At 48.3% G+C, this 27,304-nt stretch overlaps 5 protein-coding genes across 5 annotated transcripts; 3 read left to right on the top strand and 2 right to left on the bottom strand.

Annotated features, from left to right (window-relative positions):
• Positions 1-4,407, top strand: RhiXN_10626 (mitogen activated protein kinase kinase; the record flags this gene model as incomplete). Its single annotated transcript, XM_043330442.1, has 7 exons — positions 1-949; positions 1,018-1,328; positions 2,981-3,120; positions 3,155-3,419; positions 3,496-3,642; positions 4,055-4,143; positions 4,212-4,407. The coding sequence occupies 7 exons, from the start codon at positions 1-3 to the stop codon at positions 4,405-4,407; spliced, it is 2,097 nt and encodes a 698-aa protein (XP_043184539.1).
• A 3,334-nt stretch (positions 4,408-7,741) lies between these two features.
• Positions 7,742-8,678, top strand: RhiXN_10625 (C2H2 zinc finger; the record flags this gene model as incomplete). Its single annotated transcript, XM_043330441.1, has 5 exons — positions 7,742-7,841; positions 7,889-8,098; positions 8,167-8,345; positions 8,403-8,431; positions 8,492-8,678. The coding sequence occupies 5 exons, from the start codon at positions 7,742-7,744 to the stop codon at positions 8,676-8,678; spliced, it is 705 nt and encodes a 234-aa protein (XP_043184538.1).
• A 6,246-nt stretch (positions 8,679-14,924) lies between these two features.
• On the bottom strand, positions 14,925-17,661 carry RhiXN_10624 (methyltransferase domain protein; the record flags this gene model as incomplete). The annotated part of the gene is made up of 8 exons (XM_043330440.1): positions 14,925-14,933; positions 14,995-15,368; positions 15,432-15,477; positions 15,831-16,126; positions 16,171-16,533; positions 16,587-16,872; positions 16,931-17,459; positions 17,516-17,661. The coding sequence occupies 8 exons, from the start codon at positions 17,659-17,661 to the stop codon at positions 14,925-14,927; spliced, it is 2,049 nt and encodes a 682-aa protein (XP_043184537.1).
• A 465-nt stretch (positions 17,662-18,126) lies between these two features.
• RhiXN_10623 (ABC transporter) lies at positions 18,127-23,475 on the top strand (the record flags this gene model as incomplete). The annotated part of the gene is made up of 22 exons (XM_043330439.1): positions 18,127-18,221; positions 18,312-18,492; positions 18,635-18,757; positions 18,807-18,935; positions 18,995-19,400; positions 19,456-19,568; positions 19,613-19,720; positions 20,662-20,764; positions 20,830-21,014; positions 21,215-21,245; positions 21,401-21,482; positions 21,534-21,582; positions 21,636-21,756; positions 21,907-21,986; positions 22,049-22,170; positions 22,233-22,261; positions 22,317-22,417; positions 22,472-22,727; positions 22,918-22,950; positions 23,005-23,085; positions 23,142-23,246; positions 23,318-23,475. The coding sequence occupies 22 exons, from the start codon at positions 18,127-18,129 to the stop codon at positions 23,473-23,475; spliced, it is 2,691 nt and encodes an 896-aa protein (XP_043184536.1).
• A 591-nt stretch (positions 23,476-24,066) lies between these two features.
• RhiXN_10622 (uncharacterized protein) lies at positions 24,067-24,733 on the bottom strand (the record flags this gene model as incomplete). Its single annotated transcript, XM_043330438.1, has 2 exons — positions 24,067-24,495; positions 24,530-24,733. The coding sequence occupies 2 exons, from the start codon at positions 24,731-24,733 to the stop codon at positions 24,067-24,069; spliced, it is 633 nt and encodes a 210-aa protein (XP_043184535.1).
• Positions 24,734-27,304: the final 2,571 nt, after the last annotated feature.

The following is a 27,304-nucleotide window of genomic DNA, read 5'->3' as shown; positions in this document are numbered from 1 at the left end:
ATGTCGACGCATCCAGCGCGCCCAATGGGACCCCGACGTGCGCTGCCCAAGCCACCTGCAGAGATGGTGGCTGCGCTGGGACCACCGCCGTCGGCACTGGACCAACATCCTCCGCAACCGGCGTATCTGGGCGCACTCGGGCCGTCTGCGACACCGATTCCTAGTCCGATGCCCAGTCCTGGTCTGGGATTCCAAACCCCGCCCCCGCCGCCTCCGTTGCCCAATGCCAACACGTCCCTCGGCCCAGGCGACGTCATGCGCAGTTCGCGTATGGGTGTATATGGCCAGACCCAGCAGACCCAGCGCCCACAGCTCTCGCTCCAGCAGCCATCGTACAGAAACGACCCACCGACGCCCAGTGTCGCACCGCTCAACATCCAACGGGCCCGTCCTCGGGTAGAAGTCCCGCGCCAGGCGATCCCATCAGACATCGACTCGGCCGATGCCGACGACGAAAAGGTCAGTCGCATCGTCACCAGGCGCGCAACCGGCGGATCCAGGCCGAGCGGTCTCGGCCAGGTCATCGACGAGCGCTCCCCGGTCCCGAGCGACAACTACCAGCAGTTTGGTGGCCACGATCCTCAGCCAGTCTATCCCCAGGGTGCCAGCTACCTCCAGCCCTACGACGCACCCTCTCCTGGCCCCACCAAGTCCCGTATCGGCAATCCTGCCAAACCACGTCCGGTCCTGGGTCTGCGCACCGCCTCGGGGAGCGCCCTTCCCGACGAGGATGCTCCTGCTCAGCAACACCAAGTAGACACATCTGCAAGTCTCCCATCCCTCAAACCCAAACTCCAACTCGCCCTCGGGCCCGCCAAACCCAAACTCGGTCTCGCTATGCCTGGTGCATCATCATCATCAGGAGGGGGACTAAAACTCGATGTGAATGCCCACCCACCGAGCGACGAAGACGACGACGCAGACTATTCCTACTATGGCTTCAAACCCAGTTCCAAGCGCGCTCCCTCACTCTCCCTCAGCGTTGGCGAGTTCCCATCCGACGCCACCACTATGCAGCCCAATTCTACGACCACCATGCGTCCCGGCACCCAACCGCCAAGCCCCAGGGCGCTGGTGGAGGCCTCGACGAGCTGCGTCGCGCCATCGGAGAGCTACGCATGCCTGAGCTCGAGGAAGAACTCGAGATCAGGGGTCTGGGCCAGGGAAGTGGTAGTGGCAGCGGTGGTGTCGAGGGCGAGGAGCACCAAACTCAACCCCAAGAATGGTCCGACGAGCTCCTCGAGGTCGTCAGCAGGCTTGGTGAAGGTGCCGGAGGTGCCGTGAGCAAAGTCGTCGATAAACGCAACGGAAGGGTTATGGCTCGAAAGGTGCGTCCACCTATTCATTTACGTTTTTCTATTCATATTTGCGTTTCTTTCATGGCTATGGGTGTTTAATTTTCCATTCCTGTTTGGTTTTTTTGCTCGCCGGAGTCATGGACCCGTACGATGACTCGAACGTTCCGATTTGGGGGTAATTAGTGGCGTGGCTGTGTTTAACAGGGTTGGGCCTGTTCACGAGCCTGGATGCCACAGAGGGGATTCTGCGTGTGGTGTCTTGTGTCTATTCGGACGCTTTGCTTTCGTTCTTTGTCTCTTTCATTGGGTTGGAGGGTTGTCCCTGGTGATGGGATGATCGGACTATCCGCGTGAATTCCGTGTGTAGACCAACCCTCTTGCGGGGGATATACGAATCTTTCAAACTCCCCGCAGAGCGCTCTTACGATAGATTGACCTAACCCAAGTCAATCCCGTGGATAGTTTTCGTGTCTCGTGTCCCCAGAAACACTGTTTTCGTTTCACACTCGAAGACGGAGACGCGGTGGACACGAGATGATAGATTGTGATGGATGAAATGTTTCCCTCGGTGGAGTGGGAATCTGTTTGCTGATATTGGATAGTGTCCTTGTCGTGATAGATGGGGTGGTGTTTCCTCCCCAGGTGATACTTATCTCCTACGGGCGATGATATCTATCACCCTACAAATTGATGAGTGATAGAGTAGCTCAAGGGTGATAGAATAACGCTCTGAATGGGGCAACAGTCTAGCCCTATCCATACATGGCTCACGGGAACCAGACCTCGGTCCCGATCCCTGTCCTCCACGTCTCCGTCATCGCTCGGCTATTTGCTATCATCGGTCGGGGACTTTCTTTCTCATCCTCGTTGGTTCGTTATGGCCGGCCCCCCCGTTCATCCGTCCGCTTTTATTCAATCCATCGCGGTTCTTCTTTGAGCGATCTCGATCTCGCTCGTTGCATTCTCTCGAGAGCAATCTTATTCTTCGAGATCCATCAATTCTACTCTCCGGTCCCTCGTATCTCATGAATCTGCCCCAAGGGCGGGAAGGACGAGGAAACGGAGCCCAGACCTCGTCATCCCCCTCGAATGATTGATTAAACTGATATAATTCCGGCGCTTGTTGCCCTTGCTGTTTTTTGATGATGCGAGGGCTTCTGGGTTCGGGTCCGAGGGTGATTGAGCCACCTCTACGCCGTTCTTGTTCTTTGTTTTTTAATTGGCTGCGAGAGATAGGGATTGCCTTGATCGTATCGGCCAAGGGGACGGGCTCGCGGTATCATTGGCTAGCCGTATTGCTGGCTACTCTCGTTTATTTGCCACGCGGTTTTTCACCACTTGTCATATGGGATAGTCCAGTCATGGCGCTATCATTTGTTCCGCCGCGGGCACTTTAGGTTTTGGGATAGGAGGCGGGGCACTTTTCGTCCCCTTGCCCCCAATCCCCTTCCTTTGAGTCCGGTGTACCGCCATTGATTGTACTTTCAATGTGCCACATTGCTCGCCGCCACTGATTACACTTTGTTCGTGCCTGCTTTTCTCTCTCTTTCTTTCATTTGGATATTTTTAGGAGTGTTTTTTTTAATTAACTGTTCGAGTTTATTTCTTCCCATATGCCGCCATCCCTTGTCCTTCTTGGCTCTCTCGGAATTCCAGGCGCTAATTTATCCCTTTTTGGATAGACCATCCCGACGGGCACGGTTCCCGCGCGCCAACTCTTGCGCGAACTCCAATTCTCCAAACTCGTGCATCCGAACCTCATCGTCTGCTACGGCGCATACATCACCGCGCCGCCCTCGGACGATAACAGCGGCGGCATGTCGTCCGAATCCACATCCTCATGGAGCTCGGCGAAGGCGGCTCGCTCGACGCGATCGCGCGCCAAATGAAACACGGCACGCCAATGTGCGGATCGGCGAAAAAGTTATTGCGCGCCTCGCCGAGGGCGTTTTGAAAGGTTTGGACTATATGCACAGCAACAAGGTGACGCACCGCGACATCAAACCGAGCAATATCCTCGTCACCAAGGCCGGCGTCGTCAAGTTGTGTGATTTCGGCGTGAGCGGCGAGTTGGACATGAGTCTTGCGAACACGTTTACCGGGACGAGTTGGTACATGGCTGTAGGTGTCCACTCACGCTCGTGGAATAGATTTATTCCGGTATTGATCATGAACTGGTGTGGGTTTACCTTGACAGCCCGAGCGCATAACGGGCCATCCGTATTCGATCCGCGCGGACGTGTGGTCCACGGGTCTCACGTTCCTCGAACTTGCGCAAAACCGGTTCCCGTATCCGCCTGATTTGGGACCTATCGAATTGTTGACGTATATTGTCAACGGCGAGGTGAGTCAATCTCGGCTCTTTTCCCAGGGAACCTGGTTGGTTGGGTTGGATCGGTGCTGATTTAATTTGGTTTATTGTGTTGTGTCTTTTGTTCGACTCTGCGCTCGATGCGATGGCGAATGGGTTGGGTGTTTATGGTATATTCCGACGACCTCTTCCTATGACGGGTTCCGACTATATCCGATGCATCCCGCACGTCATTTGCCCTATATTGAACCTGCTTCTGGCGGGTGATCTACCATGTCATCGAATGTGTTGATTTACCCACTTTCCGTTGTGCCGGGCACTTATGACCGGGCTCCACCTCTGGGACACTCACCGACCCGACCCGACACGCGCGCACATTCACGTTACGCACGCATGCGCTGCGCGCGGATGGGCGGGACATGGTACCCAAACCCTAAACATCCAGGTTCCAGAACTCGATGACGAACCCGGTGACGAAAATGGAAACGGCGCGATTCACTGGAGCGATGGCATGAAGTCGTTTATCAAACAATCGTACGCCAGGGTTGATTGAATCGTAATTGACTTATGCTAACACTCGCTCGTTTTCCTTCGTTCTTTAGTTTGCGCATCGACGCGGCTACACGCCCGACGCCGCGGGAGATGCTCCAGCACCCCTGGATTCAGGAAAGTATGGCCCGAAAACTTGACATGTCCAAGTGGATCCGGGAGGTGTGGGGATGGGAAAAGCCGCCCAAGCTCAAGAGGACGAGCCAGCGTCTTGATGAGCTCGGTTTTTTTTTGTTTTGCGTGGATTGAAAACTGGACAATTTAGTTTTGTTGTTGTTGCTCTTGTGGTTATCATTGCTGTTTTTTAACATAGATGATGGATATGAATGATTGCGTTTTTTGTTTTCTTTTTGTTTCTTGGAATTCGCACGGATCTGAGTGTTCTTGGCCTATCCCAGCCGTTCGAGCTTATTCGAGGCGTGGCGTCAACAAGACAAACAAAACGGCGATCTGTCACGTGGAGTTACCAAGCAAGATCTGCAATTCAGTTTTTTGACAACATGTAATCTATCAGGAAGCCGCATTTGAATTGGTATTATCCGCCCGTTGAGCCGAAGAGGCCCCTCGCTCGCTCGCTTCCACGCACTTGGGACTCATAAACCCACTATTACGACAAAAAGGTTATACACATGAATATATTCCCGCGCGTATGTGTTTCTCTTATTTTGTCTTGTCAATGTATATTTCCCCCTTGTAATCACCCTCTCTCTCCAAGTTGGGGCGGCTTACAGACTGCGGCGCGGAACCGATGGGCGATCCCGACGGTTCGTTCGACGTGGGCGATCAGTTCTCATAGTTTATCCGCTCTCTTCTCTCCCTCTCGCCCAAGCCCGGGCAACGTCAAAAGAAACTCGGGAAATGGCACAATGAATAATAAAAAAAAGGTACTCTATGACCGGAGATCGGTGCGCTTATTCCCTTCTTTCAACTTGGGGAACTCGGGCAAGGGAGAGGGGGGGGGAGCTCGGCGGTCGGAAACTTCCTTTTTGCGCCCCCTCTCCTCTTCCCTTCCCTTGCCCTCCCTTCCATTTGAGATTCGAGATTCAAGATTCAAGATTTGGGAATCTGGGATTCGGGGTTCGGGAACGAGCGAGGGGGGGGGGGAAGCGAACGTCGATAAAGTGTATCTCTGTTCAACGCAGTCATAGTTTAAGTTCTGTCTTTCCTGTCTTTTTCTCTCTGTCTTGCTTTGTGTCTATGTTTGTGTGGTCCGAGCGCATCTGTTCAGTAGCGGGAGAGAGAGAGAAGAGAAGAATAGGGATTAGCCGTAGGGCAGAGGGATAAGGATCATGTATGCCGCCTAGACTTACTTGGTACATCTCGAGAGAGAGAGAAAGTTTACCATGACGGTTCGAGAAAAGAGAAAAGACAGCTGAATGAATGCTCGAAGAGTGCGCGAATCAGCCCGATGATGGTCCCGTCGAACAAATGAGCAAGCTTCATGGTTCTGGAAGGTTTGGGGAAGTGACTGTATATGACAATACTGGAGCTTAGATTGGAGGACAAGATGCGCGAGATGGGTGTAGGGGGAAATCAACTAGAATAAAGAAGCCTCCCAGAATGAGTGAGGGATATGGGCCAGCGCACACGAGGACCCAAGGCCTCCACCCCAATTTAGAAGACTTTTCCTCGTCCCGCATGTCGTACGTGCTTTTGAAAGAAGGCCATCGGCCATAATCGCTTCAGGCTTTGCGAATGAAGGGGAAGAGAGTCAGAATAAGAGCGGTGGCTTGCGAGAAGGGTATAGGGGTTTCTGCTGTTCCGAGCAAAGTCCAATTCATCTTGGTACGAAACGGAGACGAGTATTAAAGGCAATTATAATCAATATGACGATTCTAGCTTGTGACACGTATCGATGTCATAATGCGATTCATCGCACGAGTTCTTCCTAATCACCAGACGAGAGGAAGCACCAATCAATGTCCAACAAGCTTAGCATTGGGCGCGGCCCCAGATTCAAGCACTTGCAGGGTGATTGTATAGAAGTAACAGACTCTTTGGATTGGCTAGACCATTTGGAGCGCGTGTGTACGCGCTAATACCATCGCATAAGGTTCGTGGTCTCCAAAAGTGTGGTAATGGAAATAAGATTTAGTACCAATAGAGAGCAAGCAGGATGGGTGCTCGGTTTTTCAAGTACACAGAAGACCCCCAAGATGAGTGGACGAGCCCTAGATGCCCATACAGTTCCTCTTCTGCTCGCACCCACCCTCGCCCGGGTATGTCCAACCCCGGCTGAGAAATAGGGCATATATGCTTGGGAAAACGCGATAATCCAGGTTTACCGATGCTGATGGCAAGTACGCAAGCACCCAAGACCAAATTAATACACTAAATGATCCTCCGTCGTTCCTGTTGACCGCAGCCAGGTCCTGAATGAGTCCTTGTGTTGACCGCAGCTCGACAATCTGTGTCTTCTTAGTGTAAAATCGCGTGAGCTTGGTTTCGACAAAGGTGACCGAATGTCATAGGTGAGAATGCCCGCTTCAACGCACGCAGTTCCGCAGCATGCAAATCTCTTTAAGGCCCCGACGAACGTACACAGCATTCGAGTGTCGAGACATGTGTAACGGTAACATTTCCTTTTAAAGGAGGGTAACCGCACTGCCATCCACCGGAGGTGATAAACAGCGGAAATCATCTATCTACAGGTAGCACAGCATGTGCCAGCCATCTGAAGTTCGGCCGGATATCGTGAAACGCACTCGTTGGACAAGGGAATTTTATATGTACGTGATAAATTCATAGTCATTAGTGGGCGTCGAGTGAGATAATAAACCCCGACTCCGCGTTACAACTCGATCATTTCATGCGCTAATTGGCAGTTGATGCCCAGCTCCGATTAGTGGGCCTTTGTGCCTGTCCTATCTCTCGAGTTGATACTTTCTCAGGTTCACCGGAACAGGAAGCAATTAATCTATCCAATATGAGAATGGGCCAGGAATGGATTCTGTAATATTAGCTCATCCATATTCAGGGTTCTAGACCCAAAATCGATGCTCGAAAATTGATGGCCTCCAAAGAGCAGCGTTTATAGAGCGCATTGATAGCAGCAGGGATACGGCACGCAAATGAATAAAGCCCAAAGGGGATTACAATCGAGATCATGAATTTTACGGAATTTGAAAGACATTGACAGGCGATTGGCAAGGGTGATTATTCGATGGAAGAGCCACGCGTGCGTGACATGCCATTTCCCTTACGGAGTGATCGGCACCAGATCTGCCGGCTCCTTGGGCCGCCGTTCTAGGACATTTTGGAGAACCAGTTGGTTCTCCCCCCGTAGACACGTTCGGATAGTTTGCCCAGCCATGTCAGACCCAAATAGTCTAAGCAGGAAGCACTGGACTCAACTTCGATACGTATCCGGCTGTCCCTAACAGGCTATATAACTGGGCAGGTGCGACTCGACTCAAGACATCATCCTCTCCGTCGCTTTTCCATCCACCGACACAACACAGAATGTCTAACCAGCCACTATCCTCCGTATGATCAGTCTGAATCATCCCAAGGCCACCAATCTTCACGCTCCAACTACCCTCAGCAGGCCTATAACCAGTACAGCCAGTCGCCTTATGGCCATATGGGCTACGCCGACATGTCCCAGTCGGGACAGCGTTATTCTCAGACTATGCAGTATCCTCAGGACTCGGTTGATGGTGGACAGTATATAAACCAGGATGGTTATGCGGTCCCGTCGTTCTCCCCGACAGCCGCTACTTTTGCTCAGTCTCACTCCTATGGCCCCCGGCTAGCGCCGATGCAATGACCTATCGTCGTCGATACGAACCAACCAGTGCTTTACCCTCAGAACCCAGAAATCCTATGCCTCGCCATCCGAGTGGCGAGGTACCTATGGCGTCTGTTCATGAAGCACGGGAGTTTGTACCAGTCCCCTCACAGCCCTTTTACGAATCCAATGCTCCCGTTTCCCGACCTAGTATGTACAACTTAGTCGATTCCATTTTGCTTTTGAAACTAACTTGTATCCCGAAATGGGAATAACAGCTTCTGGTCGAAGCCCTAATATTGGACAGTCTACTTCGGCTCTTGCTCTGGAAAGGCCATACGTCTGCGACATTTGCCAAACTCGATTTGCAAGGCACCATGACTGCCGGCGTCACCGAGAAACCCACGTGGTGAATGCCTCTGGGGAGAAACCCCACCATTGCGTTGTGTGCGGAAAGGTTAGTGTGGCGGAGAGGTAGATCATTTTCCAACTCTAATCATTGAATCTTTTCCAGTCTTTCACACGAAAGGATGCGCTGAAACGGTAAGCCAATTTAACAGTTCGCTATTTGCCGTAGCATATACTGATTTGGGGACACTGTAGGCACACAAATCAAAAGGCTGTGATATCAATGCGGCTTCTGCTAGTACACCTGCGCGATCTTCCCGCTCGTCATCTTCATCATCTCCACAACAAGTACCCGCGACATTCTATCCCGTCAGTAACCTTCCTCAGATGTCCGGCTCCGGCCATCGCTATTGATCGGCGGTGCGACGGTGCCTGGCTATAACTGTTTCAATCGCCTATTCCTTCCCGCTTAATTGGTATATGTATACCCTTCATGCTACTTAATACTTCCATTTTCTTGATGTTTTTGTACTCTTCGCAATGCCCGATCAGCTGGCTTACATGTTCGTTGTTCTTTGTATTCATATGCTCCTTGTCCCTGTATTGCCTCGCAGGCAAGTGAGCCTCATGTAACATTGGTAGTATCTACCACATTGTATATTGTACTCTGTCTCGCCCAAGTATAAATGGAGCGTACATCGTTTATGTTGACTATCTCGTCTACGGGACGATCCCCATTCTCATAAGCTGAAACTTCGGGCCCTGAGAAAATCACCCACCGGCTTCGATCAATCGCCGGGATGAATAAGCAAGCACGTATATGGCAAGCGAGGGGAGAAATCAGTGGATATCCTTCGTGTTCTGGTCTAGTCGAGAATGTAGTATTCTCCCTCCGAGGTCACGCCTTCCCGAGGCTCGGTCAGTTTGATGTGATGGCATTTTAACAGCTTCTAGGCTTCAGTGGATAGGGTAGCTTCGCCGATAGACTTGGTTATGGCAAGGTCGTTGCTAGTCCCAAAACGGGCGTATCGTAGAGTCTCCTTAGGGCCAAGGGCGCGGTAAAACTCCATCAAAAGGCGTAGGCTCTAACCGAAAATTTCCCTGTCATGAGGTATATGTTAATTATCGTCAAACTCGAGCATAAGAATTTCATCTCAGCTCATGTCCCCCTGCCGCGCTCTTATTTGGAATGTACAGGGATAGAAATCGTGGGGCCAGAACATGCACATCAACCGGCCTTTTCCTAGGTTCCCACGCACCATATGATTTAACAACGCCATGTGCTATCTCCCTATCTCGTAGACGCATTGAACGGAGGGTTTGACCATCAACGGAGCGGTCATTGCGGGCATCTTGAAAGATTTGGCCAAGTTCTCGGAACCATTCGAGGTCAGCATGTTAACGCGAGAACATCGTTCGATCGGCAGTAAAGATCGTAGCTTCCATTTAAGGCACTTATCAAGAAGCAGGCGCTAATGAGCAGTTGGGTGAGGTTTGAACATTTGGCAGCTGAAACATGCGATGAATCATAATTGGACTTAAGTTGGCACGAAATGATCGGTTCATTTGAGGATTTCACGTGAGCCGATACGTTATGCGTGGGGGAGGCAATTAGCAACTCGCCTAAATCGGGTGACGCTTGTTCGGTGGTATGTGTAATACCTTGGTGGGAATAGTTTGTGAAACTGATTTGTCGCATGGCAGACTCCGGCCTTCGGTTGCCTTTTCTGCACGAGTAAAGATGTCACCAGTTCGACAGTTCGAAAAGGACGGCAACTTTATCACTTGGATATTTCTAAAACCAAAAGCACTCATGCTTCCAGTAAGAAACAGTCATTCTATCTGTGCATTTACACATTTGAAAACGTTGCGCGCGAATCTCAAGCTTCGCAATCTGCCGAGCCCTTTTTACCGCATCTTCGTGATGTTGAGCTCGAGTATCCTTCTGGGTGTTGGGGCTGATCCGGCGCCGAGAGCTACATATCAATAAAGATAAGAATCCAATTCTGAGGTCCAGAGGGACCCAAAAATTACTTGAGCAACTATCTTTTCTTGGCATCGGCCACGTTTTATGGCCCTATAAGATAATCAGCGGTAAAACGGATTCCAATTGAGCAAACTCACTACCTAAATGGACGTTAATTAGAGCAGGTATATCAGTCGTTGAAGTAGTTGCCACATGGCGGTGCTAAATATGTAATTGACAAATGACAGGAACTGTGCCTCCCAAGTGTATACTCGCAACCGAGTGCCGCTATTCCTGCTCAGTGCACTATTCTGCACTCTGGCCGCCCACTCCGTTTCTCCCTTCAGCACCGTTTAATATACATACGGAACGGCTGTTTGCAGGGGGCGAATGAGATCCGTTTTCGCGTATACTACATATAGAGAAAGCCCAAGGAATAAAGGCAAAATACAATAGCCGGGCCCATGCCTTGTGCATTTGTCGTAGAGTACCGAAATGACAGCGCATACACATTTAGTAGCAAACGAGTCGCCAGCCTGCGCCTTACGTTAGGCTTAATTAAAGGGGAGGGGTCAAGTTTGTGTATTATCGAGTTTCGATCTTCACGGAGAGAGGTGACGTAGATCGTGTTGGACAGGAGCCGCATCGGGTGTAGATTCTGAGCTAAATTTCCGGTATACGCCCAGTTGACTGGTACCTGTGCAAGGTTTTGGCTCGTCGCCTCTTATTGGGCTGCTTGGCTCCAAAACCGCTGGTCCTACTCCGATGACACAAGAAACTAAGTTTGGGACATCAGGATTTAGTGAAGAGTTCCCGCCGTCCTCCAAATTTGGATCATTTATCAAGAATACAGACCGAATGGTTAGCAGCATCCTCCCAAGTTAACTATAGAAGTTAAGCTTTGACACTATTCAAGTAGGCTATGTCGATGTAACCCTGGCGACCTGGGGTATAGTGTGTTCTAGCCAAAGTCGCTCTGTATCATCAATTACACTGCCCCACCTGTAAATTCAACTAAATTATCACTACCACCTCCCATTTATGGATATCATTTATGTCGTGATGGTAAGTTGTTTGATCAAAAGTTAGGAAGAACGGTACCGCTAAGTGAGCTCTGAGTATGCGGATGGTACTGTACTTGGTTGAGGTTAGACTTATTGGGGAAACCCGTATGTCCGGGAAACTATTATCGATCAGTTTGGCCAGTCATGTTTTTCAGGGCCCCATAGTGAGGCGTTTGGAGCATATGGATGTCTCATTTGATTCCTTGCGATTTGCTTGTAAGGAGCAGCTCCGGTCCTCGCCAATACTATTCAACTTTAAGTAAAGTTTGATAGCTATGTATAGCAGTTCCGGTAATCAACGTGTATCAGATCACTCAGGTACTCATAAATAATTCGAAAGATGGTACAACGATATACGGTTGAGGCTATGGGAAAATCGTGCGGGATAACGGTGGTCCAATCTTGCTTTGGGTTTGTGGATCGTGACAAACTATCGATCTCCATAGAGTATAGACTTTCAGAGACAAAGATGTCCATTGATTTTGCCCTTGGCTCAACCAGGGACACAAACAGTCAAATCATCAATGGACCATTGGAACGAGTATTTGGAGAATAGGGGTAATCCTAGTTCTTAGATTGATTCAATTTACCGCAAGCTTAGGTTCTGTATATACTATCGTTGCCTTGAGCGAAGTGGTAATAAGTACCAAATAAAAACTTGGATAACATCCCAAGGTTGTTGCGTTGGTCAATGTTACTCTAGATCGCTTTCAAAACTCGGATGCGCGTATGTTGAATGTGGATAGGTTTTTGATCGATTTCTAGTGACGTTTTCCCATGTGGTTGGTTAGAAATCGAGGTAACTATTATCCCGGGCGCGCCAATGCTATTTATCATTTCATAGCCTTCACACATCCGTTATATGATTCAGCCATTCCATTCATAATGTCCTTGATAAGAGTCAGCAGACATACGGACGATCCAAACCTTGTACTTTGCCCCAAACAAAAAAAAATGACAAATCAACGAAATTTGTCAAAGTTTCTTACTCTATGCGTGTTGTTGTCGAATGGTCTGAGTCGGCCTATATTATTAGGGCTTGTGTCTTTTGATCAAAAGACAAGTTTTCTGAAATTGCGAGATTATGGGCCTTATGTGAGGATATGATATGAGCAGGTTGTATGCACGTCCGTGGTCTTATATGTCCCCCTCTCTTGAGTCTCTCTTTTGAATTTTTTGTGTTTCTCTCACTTTTCGACTCATCTTGTACGGCAATTGTTAGTATTCTCGGAACCCTGGTTCTGTTAGGCCTTCCTTTTGTTACGTTGTCTCACCCGTTCTGTGTGTTCCTCTTATGTGCTGACCTCGGTCCCTTCCTGGTGCTGTGTACATAGCATCGGTGTCCTACCTTGTGCTCGGGTCCGAGTAATAAATTGTATGAAAAAGAAAAGAAAAGAAGTCGTGTGCACATGTATGCGTGGCAAGCATAGTATCGGGAGCTTTTCCAATCGTAGTGATCATTCGAGGGCTTCAAATTAATTATCAATTAATTAATGAGCATCAGACATTTGAAAGTCTTCTACCTTGCTGACAACGAGATTATCCGAGCTATTCATCCACTTAGCTCGAACATGGCGAATTAAACGTGAATATCGACCATTGGTTGAACTTTAGCCTATGCTCCGGTCTGGTCTCCACATATGCTAATGTATGCACATGTAAGTATACGGATACTTGTTCGTAGCGCATGCAGAATACCAGTTCTCGATGCGGTACGAGTGAGGGAACCTGGGGCCGGGGCACTAAAGAATGCGACCGTCCGCATCGAAGGACTTGGGGTAGCAGGGAGCCGTGAACATAGACTCTGTGTCGTGATTAAGAGTACCCGGCTGGCATTAGAGAATGCGAAACCATAAACTTGCCTTGCGCCCGGCACGTCATTCGAGGCGGTGGAGGTAGAATGGCGTCTGAGCAGTTCACGTGACTGCGAACCCAGCACCTCGGGCAAGTATCCCGTGTGAATCTTCCGCCCGCTGTGATTCATCTGCACCATGTGATAATTATATTTGAGTTGAGACGAATTTTCTCTTAACAAGTATCCGCGCTTTATGAGCTATAAGAAACACCCCACGCTTGAGAAGCTTAATATACTGGACATCATCATGCAGAGATTATACATGGCTTACTGCTTGGCGCAACGTGAGTTGGGACCGTATATAGCCGCACAAAAATTGTTAAGGACTTGATCCTGGTGATCGTATTGTTTGTAAGAGCGCTTAGATTTTATAACTATGACCCAGGAGGTCAGCAGAAAACTATAGTAAATTACGTCCACTCCTGCCAGTGGTTGGAGTTGATTCATATGAACATCTTGATATCAATCACGAACCCACATCATAGTCTAGTCCTTCGCTTCAGTTTGTCATAAAACCTTTTTTAGCGCCACTCATCAATATAATGTGCTTCTAAAAGTGAGCTCTGGGTAAGAAAAAGCCTCGAAGCTCAATCCTCGGTGCTTGCTGGGTATACCCTTAAGCCCGAACTATGGCATTCAGACCAATTTATAGAGTGAAATTCCGAGCTTGAGGGTTAGTTCAAAGCCTGGGTGGAAAGACTGGACCAAGCTATATAGGGAAGCACCCGTGGCATCACTATGATGAATCACGTTAGCTTTTGTACAGACAAACAGATTTTCCCTTATATCATGACAATTTGCCCGATTAATACAGAAAGTAGCGCTCCTATGTGCTTGTAAACTAAGATTATAGGTTTGTCCCTTACCATGCTTGTAGTAGTTCCTATCATTTTATTTTTTTTGGCTAGCACTAGAACTTAACCTATGCTTCCATATAGTATATTTGTACGTGACGCGTAAGTTCTGGACGCGGTATAAGTAGAGGAGCCTATGGCTGCCCGCAAACGGGCTACTGGCTGGGGACATTACCCGAACTACTCAAGACTGCAGGTGTCCGAAGCGAAGGCTTGTGGTGACAGAAACCCGGCCAAAGAGCATTAAACGCGCGATAGATATCTGATGGTCATGTATGGGTGCTGAAATGGAAGGCCAGGCTGAGACCTCGCGCTCGGTACGCGTAGTGTTGAATGGCGTCTTCCGCCCTCGATCAAGTATCGCATGTGATGCCCCCGCGCACTGCGGCTCATTTTTCTCAGTAAACTGTGTTCAACTACAGACCTAGCTAAGAATATCCTGCTATACGTAAATCGAGGCTTCTGCCAGCCGAACTATGGTGGCCAAAAAAAAATGGTCATGGTGGGATTCGACCCCAGGGGCGAAGGTTTTTCAGACGTAAAAACCTTTACATGTGGGGTGCTGGCAAAAGCCCAGCCATTATTTCTACGATTATATGTCTTCAGCTCTCTCATATATACCCTAGCTGCGGACCTTGAGTTCTGAGTACGGGTGCTTGGCAAGTTCCGGACCTGATGTGAGTTTCCCGTATTTTAGGTATCACCCTGTTAGTCTCAGATACTCTATCGGTTTGTGTACCAGGCCAGCTACCCATCAAATCAGGCAGATGTTTTAACTGCGCGAAGATAAGATAATAACGCATATATCTAACGTTGTGTTAATATACAAGTCAAGTAGTAAGTTTGGCATGACCCAGACCATGACTAACATCCCTAGATACTCTGTGACTACAACGGGCACGACTTGAGATTGGAAAAATTACAAAGCATGGGTGTGATTTTAACTCCCTCACGAGGGCTATAGACAATAATAGTAAACTTAATAAATGAATAGAAAGAAGATGACATAGAGTATCTACAGGGAACTCCCTAGATCCACCCGACGCAGTAGTGTACATATGAACTTCATCAGCACGACCGACGCCAGCACTTCGAGCATATGTCTCAGTTTTGATTATGGCAAGGATCTCCTCGCTGCCGTGTTTGAGGCTCACATCCTCGGCTCGTGGGAACGCCATATCAACGCTATTTGCTTCGTCTGCGTGTGTGGGACGAAGTGGCATAATTAGATGAAAGTATGCGGGTGGGGAGCTAGGCCTGTAGGATGGCTTGCGTAACAAACGCTCTACAACGCCTCTGACGAGAGCTATGTGAGAGATTTCATAGACAACATCTGCACCGAATATAATGTCAAAAGGTTGGTCGAAGGGTGGTTCAGCAGAGGCGCCTGGCTCTTGAGAGAGTAAATTTAGGAAGCAAGTAAGCGCACATATTCAAGGAAAACCGTGAATCTTACCTATAAAGCTTGTTTGCTTCCTATTGTCTCTCGACATAAAGTTAAGCTAGAATAAGGTCAGCTATAAGGCCTCAATGTCATTAAGGGAAGGGCTTGCCAGATCATCACTGTCTTCACTTCCAAGAGCAGGTTTCGAGTGGGATTTTCCGACTATGTCCACTTTCGGATCATAATCAATTGAATTGTTCCCTGGTAGTTTGCCGAATGAGGGGATCGAGGTACAATTTGCGCTAACTATCTGTGGCACATGCCCCGAAGACAAATCACATCTGAGGCCGTCGGCATGCTTGAATGGTTTGAATGGAGATATCTCACTGCCGACGGTATCGTGTACATCCAAGCTGTCAATTCTCAGGCACTCAGCCTTTTTGGGTGCTTCCAGGACGTTGATCCTCGAACGTCACCAATTGAGGCAGACTGCTCAAAACCCAGAGCATGTGAGGAAGTCGGATGAGGATCTCCGTTGGGATTGAATGTGGCGTCCCTATTATCCGAGCAAAGGAGTGATCCTGTTTCGTCAAGGCACGGAGGAAGGATATTCGTCCTGGTAGAGTCTATCTTCGAAGTGCCCTGGGTCGTTAGGCCCAAAAGAGTTGGACAAAGGAGCTCGGATCTCGAGGCGTCTAAAAGAAGCGAGGGATTCGAGATTTGGGCAGGGAGAAACTCTTCGGTCTCGATCGTCTGGTCGAGTGCAGCTATGCGGTTATCAAAGTCTGTAGAAGAATCAAAGAATCAAAACTGGCGCCATTTGGGATTAGGTCAAGACTTTGGGTAGGGAAATCCTCCTCGCTATTTGGCGAGTCTACCTCTGGTTTTTTCGATAGCTCGGAATTTTGATCGAGCCCGGACGCTCCGGCCGGCATCTCAAACTTGAGCCCGCGGGCAATCAATCGCGAAAAAACAGCTCGGGCCAAATTCGGAGGTGGGGAACGTGTTGTACGGGGTGTTTGAGGTGTTTGAGGTGAATGAGAAGTTGTTGGGGTAGATGTAGAAGATGCCACCGAAAACGAGGGTGTAAAAGGAGTCTGAATTGGAGGAAACACTGTTGCCTCAGGTGCTAAAGCTGTCTGGGTATCAGGTGATATAACCGAACGCAATGAGGCTGATTACAAATACAAAGTTAGCTCGAGAAAATCGTACTAATTAATTACGCACGCAAAGGCTTGTCATTAATGTCATTTCGCTCAACCCCACCCACTGGTGTGCCTATCGCAGGTGTGGGCACTGTACTTGGCGCGCGCGAGAGATCAGTGGTGGGTTTCCCGTTTAGGTATAGAGACCAATCCAAGGGCTGCACGTCGACCGTTGGTTTGTGGTCGACATTAGAGATAGGGAAATTATTTTGTACGTTAGCACGAAGGTTTTCCAGAACCGCAGGATGGTAATCGGTTGCGACAATAGTGAAGTTCGAGCTATCAATGCTGGCCGTCGAGGGCACGTTCTACTAGTTTTCCAGCCAGCAGAGAGAGTAACCCAGTTCCCGCTCCGAGTTCTAGTACCCTTGCTCCTTGTACATTTGAGAAAGAGCCGGTGTCCATAAATGAGTCAGGCAACCCAAAAGCTATAGGGTCACGAGTAATACGTTCGGCCAGGATACACGCAGAACCCCAGGTTTGTAGACCAACAGCAGTATGATCACCAGTTGAAATGGATTCGTCTTGGAGTGATATCGTTATAGGAGGTAAGTTCGATTCAGAGCCTTCATTTTCCGAAATGAAATGGCCCTCAGACGAGGCCGATGAAGGGGCAAATTTGAACTCCCGGGAAATAGCACCAGATGCAGAGCTACCAGCACATGCTCCAAGCAGAGCCGCCGCCCGATCATAGGCCGTTGTTCGTGCAAGATAGGTATCATCCAGGAACTCGGTTTGAAATCTGCCAATTGACGAATCAGAATTTGCGGTTGGGGCCCCGCTGTTAAGATCGTCTTCGCCTTCGGTGTATAATCCGGACCATTCTTCGCCACGAGCGATGAAGCCAGTAAGCCAGCGGATGGCAAATGAGCGTTCGAAATCATCAGCTTGGAGTCTAAAAAAACCATTTGGGTCTGATGAGCTCCGAATCAAGACAAAAAAGTGACTCACGATTCCAGGTCCTCGTCGATGAGAGCAGTACCACGTACTTTGGGGAGGTATATGGTAACCAGGCGAGTGAGAATTTGATGTATTTGAGGAGCGTGACATTCGTCTAGTCGCTTTAAAGGTGGGAGAAAGCTGGTTGGCGCGTCCATCTGTGTCTAATTCTAAATCTGTGTCTATGTTTCTAGGTCTAAAGTCCACGGCAATCCAGTGAGAGAGGGAGCGGGCAGGAACTAGTCAGATAGGCGTAATGCATTTTTCTTGTTTCAGCCACGCGTAACGCTGACTAACCGAAGCTTATCCGGTTCTGATTATCGTGGCAGTGCTACAAACGTGCTAATTTACGAACGTTGTCCTGAAAATTTTAATGAAGTAAGATAGGGGGGCCGGACGAGTTATCTACTCTGTTATGTGTCATTGTAGAATGTGCTATGGCAGTTATGAGATCACAATCATGATTTCTGGACTGAAAAAAGAGTGATAATAATAAAGTCCCATTATAGCAATTATGAGCCCCACTCGATCAAATGGAGCACAGGAGGTGGCTGTGAGCTGACACATCGCTTCAAAACTTCTGTGCCCGATCACTCTGTTTGGTCCTGTCACGCACAACCATCATGTCCAACTCCCTCACCGCAGCCCACCTGGAGGCTTTGCGGACAGCACCACCGCTCCTGATGCAGAGACAGCGGCTGAAAACTTGGCCAAACAGGTTAAACAAGAAGGTCTTCAACATTACTGTACGATCATTTACTATCGCATCCGTTCCATGAAATCTAATCAAATCTCGTTGGTGATATAGCGACGAGAAGGTGTTAGAGCAATTACACACGTTTGCTGCAAATAAAAAGTCTGGTTATGAACGAGAATCGGCAGCTGTTGGACTACACGCACTGGCGACACATCTCAAGGCTGGCGTCGGACCTCTCTTACTTGCGTCTCTGCCCGTATTACTCGACTTGTACTCTGATAAAGGAGACGTAGTACGTCTTGCTGCAACATCGGCTGTTCGTGCTATTTTAGCCTTGTTTCCTCCGGAAGCAACGCGTGTAGTACTACGCGAGTTATTGGGCGTCGTCAATGGAGAGGGTGGTGGAAAATGGAAAACAAAGACTGGAGCTCTAGGACACTATCAGGAGATGGGTCGAGGAGAAGAGCAAGAAGGCTGAGAGAGCGGAGTATATTGCTGCTGAGCTAGGAATTATCCTCCCAACTGTGGAAAATGCGATGCATGACACTAAGTCCGAGGTAAGCACCCTTTTCACGTCAGCACATAACATACGCTCAACTTGTAAAGGTCTCGAATGCTGCCAAAAAATGCGCTACGGCACTTTGCGGGACAGTTCCGAACCCCGACCTCGAAAAGCACATTCCTGCTCTCGTACAGGCTATGGAATCACCGGCCAACGTGCCAGCTACAATTAAGGTATATTGCGGCTACATCTCACCTCGTTTTCTATCTAGTCTCATCCATTTATGTTTCAGGCTATGAGCAACACAACCTTCGTTGCTGAAGTTACCGCCCCGAGCTTGGCAGTTTTGGTCCCTCTCTTATCTCGCGCGCTAAACGACAGGTCACCAGAGACCCTCAGGCGAGCCTCGATTGTAACGACCAACATTGTCAAGCTTGTTCGCGATCCTGCCGTTGCTGCTCAATACCTAGGCCCTCTGAGCGACGCAGTTCATAGGGTTGCGAGTGGGGCGTCCTTTCCAGAAGTGCGAGCTTTTGCCAAAGAGGCTGAGGGCGTACTGAAAGCTGCTGGAGGGGATGTGAAAACTAATGGCGCCAAAGAGAACAAAGTGTCCGATGGACTGGATGACGATGTTCTGGTAACGATTGTTGCAAAAATGCCAGAAGGCTATTTACGTAGGCCAAAGTTTGAGTTGCCTGGTAAGTTCGATGTGAGATATGTACGCTTTTCTACTTACTTAGCAATTGGATACAGGACAAAAGGTTCAACTCCACCCAGCCCAACGAAAGTGTCTATTATTTGCTGCTGAACTCGGGGCCGAGCTTGTTCGTGCCGGCAGGGTCCGTGCCTATGACGCCGAGCAGGCGGTGTGGGGTCGATGCGTGGGAGCTTACATTGCTGGTTGGGTTAGAGCAATCATGAGGTCAATGGTACCGGGAGTGACGCAAAAGCCGAAGGAAAAGGTGACGGATGGGAGATTGCCCAGGCAGTAAGGTCACATTACTGGGACTTGGAACGGGTGTGTGGCTATTCTTGTCAAACTTATTCCAATTCCACTGATGATTTATTACTGGAAATTTCAATAATCGGCATCCTCCGGCGACTCTATTGGCACTTATGATTCACCTTCGATCACGACTTACGCCCACATAATTTCAATTGGGGAACTTGCAGGCCAAAAATAACCAACCTCTTACGGATGATAGCGAGGAGCTATTGTGCGATAGTATGTACTGCACTTTACCTTGATCACTTGATGCTGATTAAGGTATTGTCTCTGCGTGATATCCTTTTTTCTTGATATAAGCCTTGTTCTCACTCGCATACGGGGCGCTCCTGCTTTTATCACATACGACTTTAAGGCTAGTAGGGGCGAAGATATGGTATTTGCGCGGGTAATGGAAGCGGGAAGAGTACATTACTTCGGGCTCTGCGGGATGGCAAGGTGAGTCAAAATCTAAATAGCCTTCCATGGGAAATCCTTCTCGAGGATAACATAACACTGTATTCCTGTGATCTTCGGTGGGCTTTTTGGAGGCGTATCCGCCCGGGCGGGAACCCGGACCAGATCGCCAATGCCACTCATCGTCTTGGAGATGTGGTGCGAAGCTACTCGCGCCGATTGATCTACCTCGTTTTGAACATCAATTGTCCAGAGGACAAGCATGGGTTTCAATTGTGGCACCGTTGTGTTGGTCTAGAGCTTACCCTGTGGCCATTCAATCGCTGAGAAAGTCGCCACGTTTGTCTCCATTGTAACTATTATGGGGGGGGGGGGACTCCTCCAGACCAGCTCTTTTCTGGATCGGTATCACACGTGTTAATCATCACGCGACCCGATATACCATATCTCCCGTCTCACTGTCAAGGTCCTTCGTTTCGTCGTTTACGCGCCTAATCGTTTTTCAGCATTTTTCAACCTTGTATGCGTTGTTGATATTCGGCTAACATGATCACTAGGTTGAAAATTTCCCGCCTCAATCCGAGGTACGAGCTATCATGGTTGAACATGCTCTTCAAGGAGAAGATGCCAGTTTATCAATCTTGGATTTCATTGCAAGCGGTATGTACATGCCCCTTTCTGGCAATCAATCACTAATAGCGTCTATTGCAAATGGCGTATCGCAGACCCTCAGCTTGCCAATATTTCACGCGAGACGATCGCGGCTCAGTTACGTGAAGTTGGATTTGACGATGAACGCCAGTCCCATACCGTAGGCAGCTTATCCGGAGGATGGAAAATGAAGCTAGAACTTGCGCGTGCCATGTTATACAAGGCCGATTTGCTGATGCTTGATGAGCCCACAAACCATGTGAGTTATCACTATCATTTATTCGCGTTACCGCCGGTCTTTGGCCATATTCCGATCGTACGGCGGAACAAGTGGATCCAGGGGCGTTTTTGCGAAGATTCCCATCGATCGGTGGGCCCTCGGGTGGATGTTCAGGAATGGATGGTTGCGAAAATCAAGTAACCTATCCATCGAACCTAACGGCTAAACCCATGTCAGAGCCCATACCAGCACACATGAGGCAACAGACTGGTGATTTCGTCATTGAAGTATACTCATAGCATTACACGGACTATACCTGTCTAGCTTTGAGGTAGATAGAAGACGTAAACATGAATTGGACTCATGACCCTCGTGCCTCGATGAAACTGTATGCTCTCGCGCTTACACGAGTTTCTTGTCTATAGATCGGGCATCTGTTAAATGGTTGGAAGACTATTTGATCGCACACGACAAAGTGACGGTGCTCACCGTCAGCCACGATTCAGGGTAAGCACACTCACATTATCTCATTCCGTCGTCTTCATACCAGACACTTAGATTTCTCGACAACATAACAACCGATATTATTCACTATGAGTCCAAGAAGGTGAGTTGTTTGAATAACCAATCCAAAGCTTGGATCGCTAAAGAACACGCCAGCTCGTGTACTATCCTGGGAACCTATCCAAGTTTGTCGAAAAGGTCCCAGAGGCTAAATCATACTATACTCTTGCAGCTACTTCGGTCAAATTTTCTTTCCCCCCTCCTCTCATTGATGGGCGTTCGTAGTAACACTCGGGCCATTCTGAAACTTGCCAATGTACGTTCACCTATCCTGGCCGGAAGGAGCCGAGTCTCCACACGTCAGCTGTGCCTTGTCCTTGTCTAGGTAAATTAAGCTCATCTTTCTTGATTTCTTGGCTACTGACAGCTACTGTTGTTACCGGTAGTCGAGTTGGAATCATAGGACCCAACGGGGCAGGAAAATCGACTTTGATCAAACTTTTGACTGTGAGCTAAATCTAAAGCGGCAAGAGATAAGCGAAAAGACTAATCATTTCAAAATCACAAAGGGGGAAACTTCGCCGCAAGAAGGAACGGTTTACAAACACCCCGCGTTGCGTGTGGGCTATGTATCGCAACACGCGACACATCATATTGAGAGGCATCTGGAAAAAACCGCTGTTCAATATATGTGGGATACTTTATTCTTGTTTTTACTCTTTATACTCACCTCGGAAACCAACGAAATTCCAGTCAGTGGCGTTTTCAGGATGGGCACGACCGTGAGTTATCCAGCTGGCGGTTTGATTTAGTGACTCAATCTTCGAATCGCGATAGGTGAATTACTTGAAAAGTCAACACGTGTACTCACCGAGGAAGAAAAGGAATTGCTTGAGAAAGATTTCATCGGGCGCAACGGAGAGAAACGAAAACTGGAGGTGCGTATATCATTCCGAATGTTGATGTTGAATCTAATCTCCTTTCTGTTTTAGTTGATAATGGGTCGCCAAAAGCTAAAAAAATCTTTCCAATACGAGGTGAAATGGCGAAATCTCGACCATAAGTTCAACACATGGATCCCTCGTGAAGAATTGTTGGAGAAGGGGTTTACTAAGCTTGTTCAGCAATTTGATGACCTGGAAGCTTCGCGTGAAGGTGCTGGCACTCGTGATACTTCTGCCAGCCTTGTGAGAAAACATCTTGAAGATGTTGGTCTAGATGGGGATATTGCCCAATATAATGAAATGAGTGGGCTTAGTGGTGGACAAAAGGTCAAGGTGGTGATTGCATCGGCACTCTGGAACAACCCACAGGTATGATTATTTCTGAGATATAGTCCGTTACATAATTATTGACACCCTCCCTAGATTATGATATTGGATGGCAAGTGCTGCGCTCACAGAATCAGATCGAAACTCACTCTTATATCCTATTATAGAACCTACAAATTTCTTGGACCGGGAGGCGCTAGGTAAGCATATACGTGTTTTGGAGCCCTAATTTGCTCTAACCTGGGCCCTTGTAGGTGGTCTCGCCGTCGCTATCCGTGATTGGGGTGGCGCCGTAGCAATTATTTCCCACAATGAGGAATTCGTGGGCGCGCTGTGTGGGTGGAATAGCTTCGTCGTATGTACTCAGAACCTCACCCAAGCTCAAATTCAGGTCCTGAGATATGGAATGTCGCGGCAGGACGGATGACCCATCAAGGAAAATCAGCAGTTGTGGAAGACGCTTTTGCAGACGGCAAATTCAAAGCAACCCCGAAGGGTTCGCCAGCCGCTTCTGCTCGGGCCAGCAAGGCCCCAACCCCCGCCGTGTCTGCCTCCGCTACCCCGCAGGCAGTGGGAATGAAGGAGCAGCCCCCGCAGTTCCCAAGTCAAAGAAGAAAAAGTTGACGAGAAATCAGCTCAAGGCTCAGGAAGAGAGGAGACGTATTCGCAAACTTAACTGGCTGACCTTTGGAGGCCCAAAACCGGAGGATACTGATAGCGATTGATTTATAGGATCGTCTAGACCTATAGATTTTACACGTATTTATAACTAGATTTTCATTTTCAGTTCAGAACGTAGACCTCAATCCAGCGTATATACAGTTGGAATCGAATGATTGAAACCAAATCAACTGATAGTTTGAAGGTAAGATAAATCAATCATCTTCCGGCCCGTGCAAATAGTCAGTCTGCTCCTCATTGTATATTCCTTCAAGTTCGAGCCTGAGGATGCCTCATGCTCGAGTTGACTTTGTCTTGAAGCCTGTCGGCGATTCTGAAACCTGGATGTTTGGTAGTTTTTTCAGCAACGTCAGCGTCGAGGGGGATTGGCTTACCAAATCTGCACCTGGCGAGGAGTCATGTTTATGCGCCGGGCAATATCAGCTCTCTCCTCGGTGGTCGGAAACATAGTCCGAGAATATGTATCATTTAAGAGTTTAAGCTGTGCTGCGTTGGCACGACGACGTTTTGGCTTTGTTTCTGACAACTCCTCTGGACTGTGCGACACCCTCGTCGTATCATAATAGCCAGCGGGTGGAGTGTGGATGCTAAATCAGCTCTGGGAATACGAGAGGATGGAACCATATTGTTGGGTTTCAGTGGAGCGAACTGCGGCCTCCGGATTGTGGGCGCCCTGTTGGCATTGTTGCTGTGAGGAATATGGTGTGTGTGAAGGCGAGTGGGAACGGCGATGATTGCCAGGGCCGGAAAGAGCGGCGGAACTCCTTCCTGACTGAAGTACTGTAGTGGTATAGGGGCCGAAAGATTGCGCGGAAGGGTGTCCGGAGGCCCGATGGTCTGTGGTGCTCGTAGTCCCGGTTCATAGGTGAAGCTGAACCTCTCAATATAGTTGAAGTCGTGTCAGTACGGGATCCTGGAGGTGGCTGGAAGCTATGCGCGTGATCATATCCTGATTCAGAATGTCTCCTTTCTTGAGCATTTGGATCCCATGTTAAGATGGTGCTGGCGGTCCCGCAGTGGTTGAAAGGTCGCGGGCGGTGAGGAAAGAAAGGGGGCGTGATGGGCTGTTAAGAATACGCATGAGTTCTATTCATGAACCCGGAAATTAAAGACAGATTTAATTTCCCACAGTCTTGGGTATAAAATCCTCCGGCAGTCTGCGAAGCCCCTCTCTCCACGGAACTCGTTCGAAGTCTCCTCTTCCTCTTTTCGAAAGTATGTATCGGCTAGCATCTGATGTTGCGCTGCGTGGTGGTCTGAACGAGGTACGCCTTGTGGGGATTCGCCCTCACTGAATGCCATTGTTGAGGATTCGTGCTACTCGCCACTGATGAATTTGTTCTACCCCGGATCGCGATACGATAACTCGTTTCCGCGCTCGACCGGATATACCTGGACACCACGTTGAGTGCTGTCTTGGACAGGCACCTGTATGCTGCGCTTGTAGTGGTCTGATGGCTGTTGACTCATGAGAACTGGAACGTGACAGTGGAAGCGAACGCGAGAGTTTTGATGTAGTTCTCAGTAGGTGTTAAATCAGAGATGCTGAGTGGTGAGTCGCATCTGGGTCTCGCCTTGCCGGCTTAAAATCATGCCAAAGGGACGATATAATAACGATCAAACCGGCTGCCCGGTGCTAGCTACGCTTGAATCGACCTTGAAAAGCAAGTATTGGCTTTGCGAGACCACAGCCTCGAAATCGTATGTTGTCTCAGTATGCCACGCTGCTATTCTAGGGTGGCGGGGGAATTTGTATAATGTATACTACCGGCAATCAGTACGAAACCGCGAGTTCATCCGCCCAAATTAGTCCACGGATTTGTGAGGTAGATCTTTACACAAGAGCTTAGAGTTGCAAGGGTCCTTCCGAAGCCTTCTTGTTGCAAAATCTAACCGGGGTCTTTCGAGGTCGACCAAACAAATCCTAACTTGCTAAATCACTGACATATAAGCACTAATCGACTCTCAAAAATTTGTCGCCTTACGAAATGAAGGATGCAGTACGTCAGTGATCGAAGAGTGACAGCCATTTGGGGCGATCAGTTGTGTGCCTTTGAATAAGTTGCTATACGGCTGCAGTGATCAAAATTACTATAATTGGTGGCGGGGTCCAGGCATCGGTATGTTCCATCATTACCTATATTGGCATCTCATGTGTTCTGACTCGGGCAATTAATGCTTCCCTGAACCCTGTGTTGTTTAATTAGTAGAGGTAATGTTGGGCTTATTCTCGCCCGGGCGCTATCTACGTGTGCTAGATTATGCGGCGTCTGAGTCGAGGATGTATGCGACTGAAATGACAGCAACTATGCACGTGCGGCAACGTGATATACATGCCGTAATCAATTCAGTTCATTCTATAATACCCTTGGCAGGGTGAGCAACATGTCCTACTTTCAAGTCATCGGAGATTCGATTTGGAAATGTTGACTACAATCAGCTGACAGGTTATTCAACCTCAGAACTAAGTGCTTTTCAGATCAAACTATGCACAAACAGTTGCCCATTCCGAGTGTAAGTATTGAATACTATGGAAATGGCTGATAGCCATGTGAACTAAACAACGTGCATGGGAAAACAGTTGTGAGATAAAGTTTGGGAGGATACGTTGAAGTCGAGGGAGAAAATCGTACATCAGGATAATTCCTCACAACGGCTTCCAGTGGATCCATAACTGTTCTTTTGCAAAGATTTCGAATGCCGAACGCTTATCTATCTTAAGAACGGGACCTAACAATTCCTTGCTGCGATACAATATTTAATATTGACTGGTATCCTGATGTTCAACGAGCGCCGAAGCAGTTTCAAACTTATTGCAGTAATAACCAATTACCTCCGGTGATGGAAGCCCGCTGCCCACTGACCCCGTAAATTACATTTAGCGAACTGCCCCTGATTCGCAAGTGAACTGACTTCTGAACTACCTCACTTGGCCCATTTGGTTGTTTTGGTGCCATTTTCCGAGTAATTAGAATTCGGTTGAGTTTATACTAGCAAATCTTTCCGTAACTTTATCGCTCCACTGATAGAATACAGTAATCAAAAGCTAAATGTGGGGCTGTATCGGATTGAAGTTGATCTGGTGTATACATACGTTGTAGAGCGGACACTACAATAATCGATGAGCGAGTGCTGTAGTGTAAGTGATACATTAGTGAGCTTCCGTGGTGTATCGTTTTATTTGTGAAAGATGAGTGCTTTGAAGGATGACTTCTGGTGAAAGAAACCTGACCCTAATACTGTAGTCACTTTTATGACTTGCAGACCCCCTACAAGTTATGTATCGCTTCAAATTATCACAAATATTGTTTATACTACCAAGCCTAGTGTTATGGCCTAATTTCTGACAGTAGCACACACCTCGAACGTGATTTCGGCCCATTCTTTATAACCCCATGTGGGACTTGAACTCCCTTTGCCATGAGCTCTATGTAACGGACCGGTAACGCTTCTCTCATTAGCTCTATATTAGCCTAATTTTGTCACATGTACCAACCATTACCTAGACCCAAGCCACCCCGTTAAAAGAGCCGAATGCTCATGTACAGTACCCGAATATTTAATTTATCTTTTCTAGTCTCAACGAATACAAGTGACTTAAGGCTTGTCTATTTACGAGACACACCGTGGCACGATAGGTTCTAATATACATCGTATATCGAGAGACTAACACTCTACCACGAGTTTGAACACCCTGAGTAACTGTATCTTGTCGCTGCGATCCGTAGAATAATATCTACTCACTTTAAATAAACCAGTAGACTTGTCTACTTAAGGGCGTAATGCCATACATCATTGTGACCCATTATTAACATATCTAAATTTACGGTTATGAGTGCCAAGAGATCTAGGCACACAACACGTGACTATTGA

This window comes from Rhizoctonia solani, chromosome 11, assembly GCF_016906535.1.
Source record: "Rhizoctonia solani chromosome 11, complete sequence".
Taxonomy (NCBI): Eukaryota; Fungi; Basidiomycota; class Agaricomycetes; order Cantharellales; family Ceratobasidiaceae; genus Rhizoctonia; species Rhizoctonia solani.
Note: the sequence above shows the minus strand (reverse complement) of the source record. Positions and strands in the feature narration are given on the sequence as shown.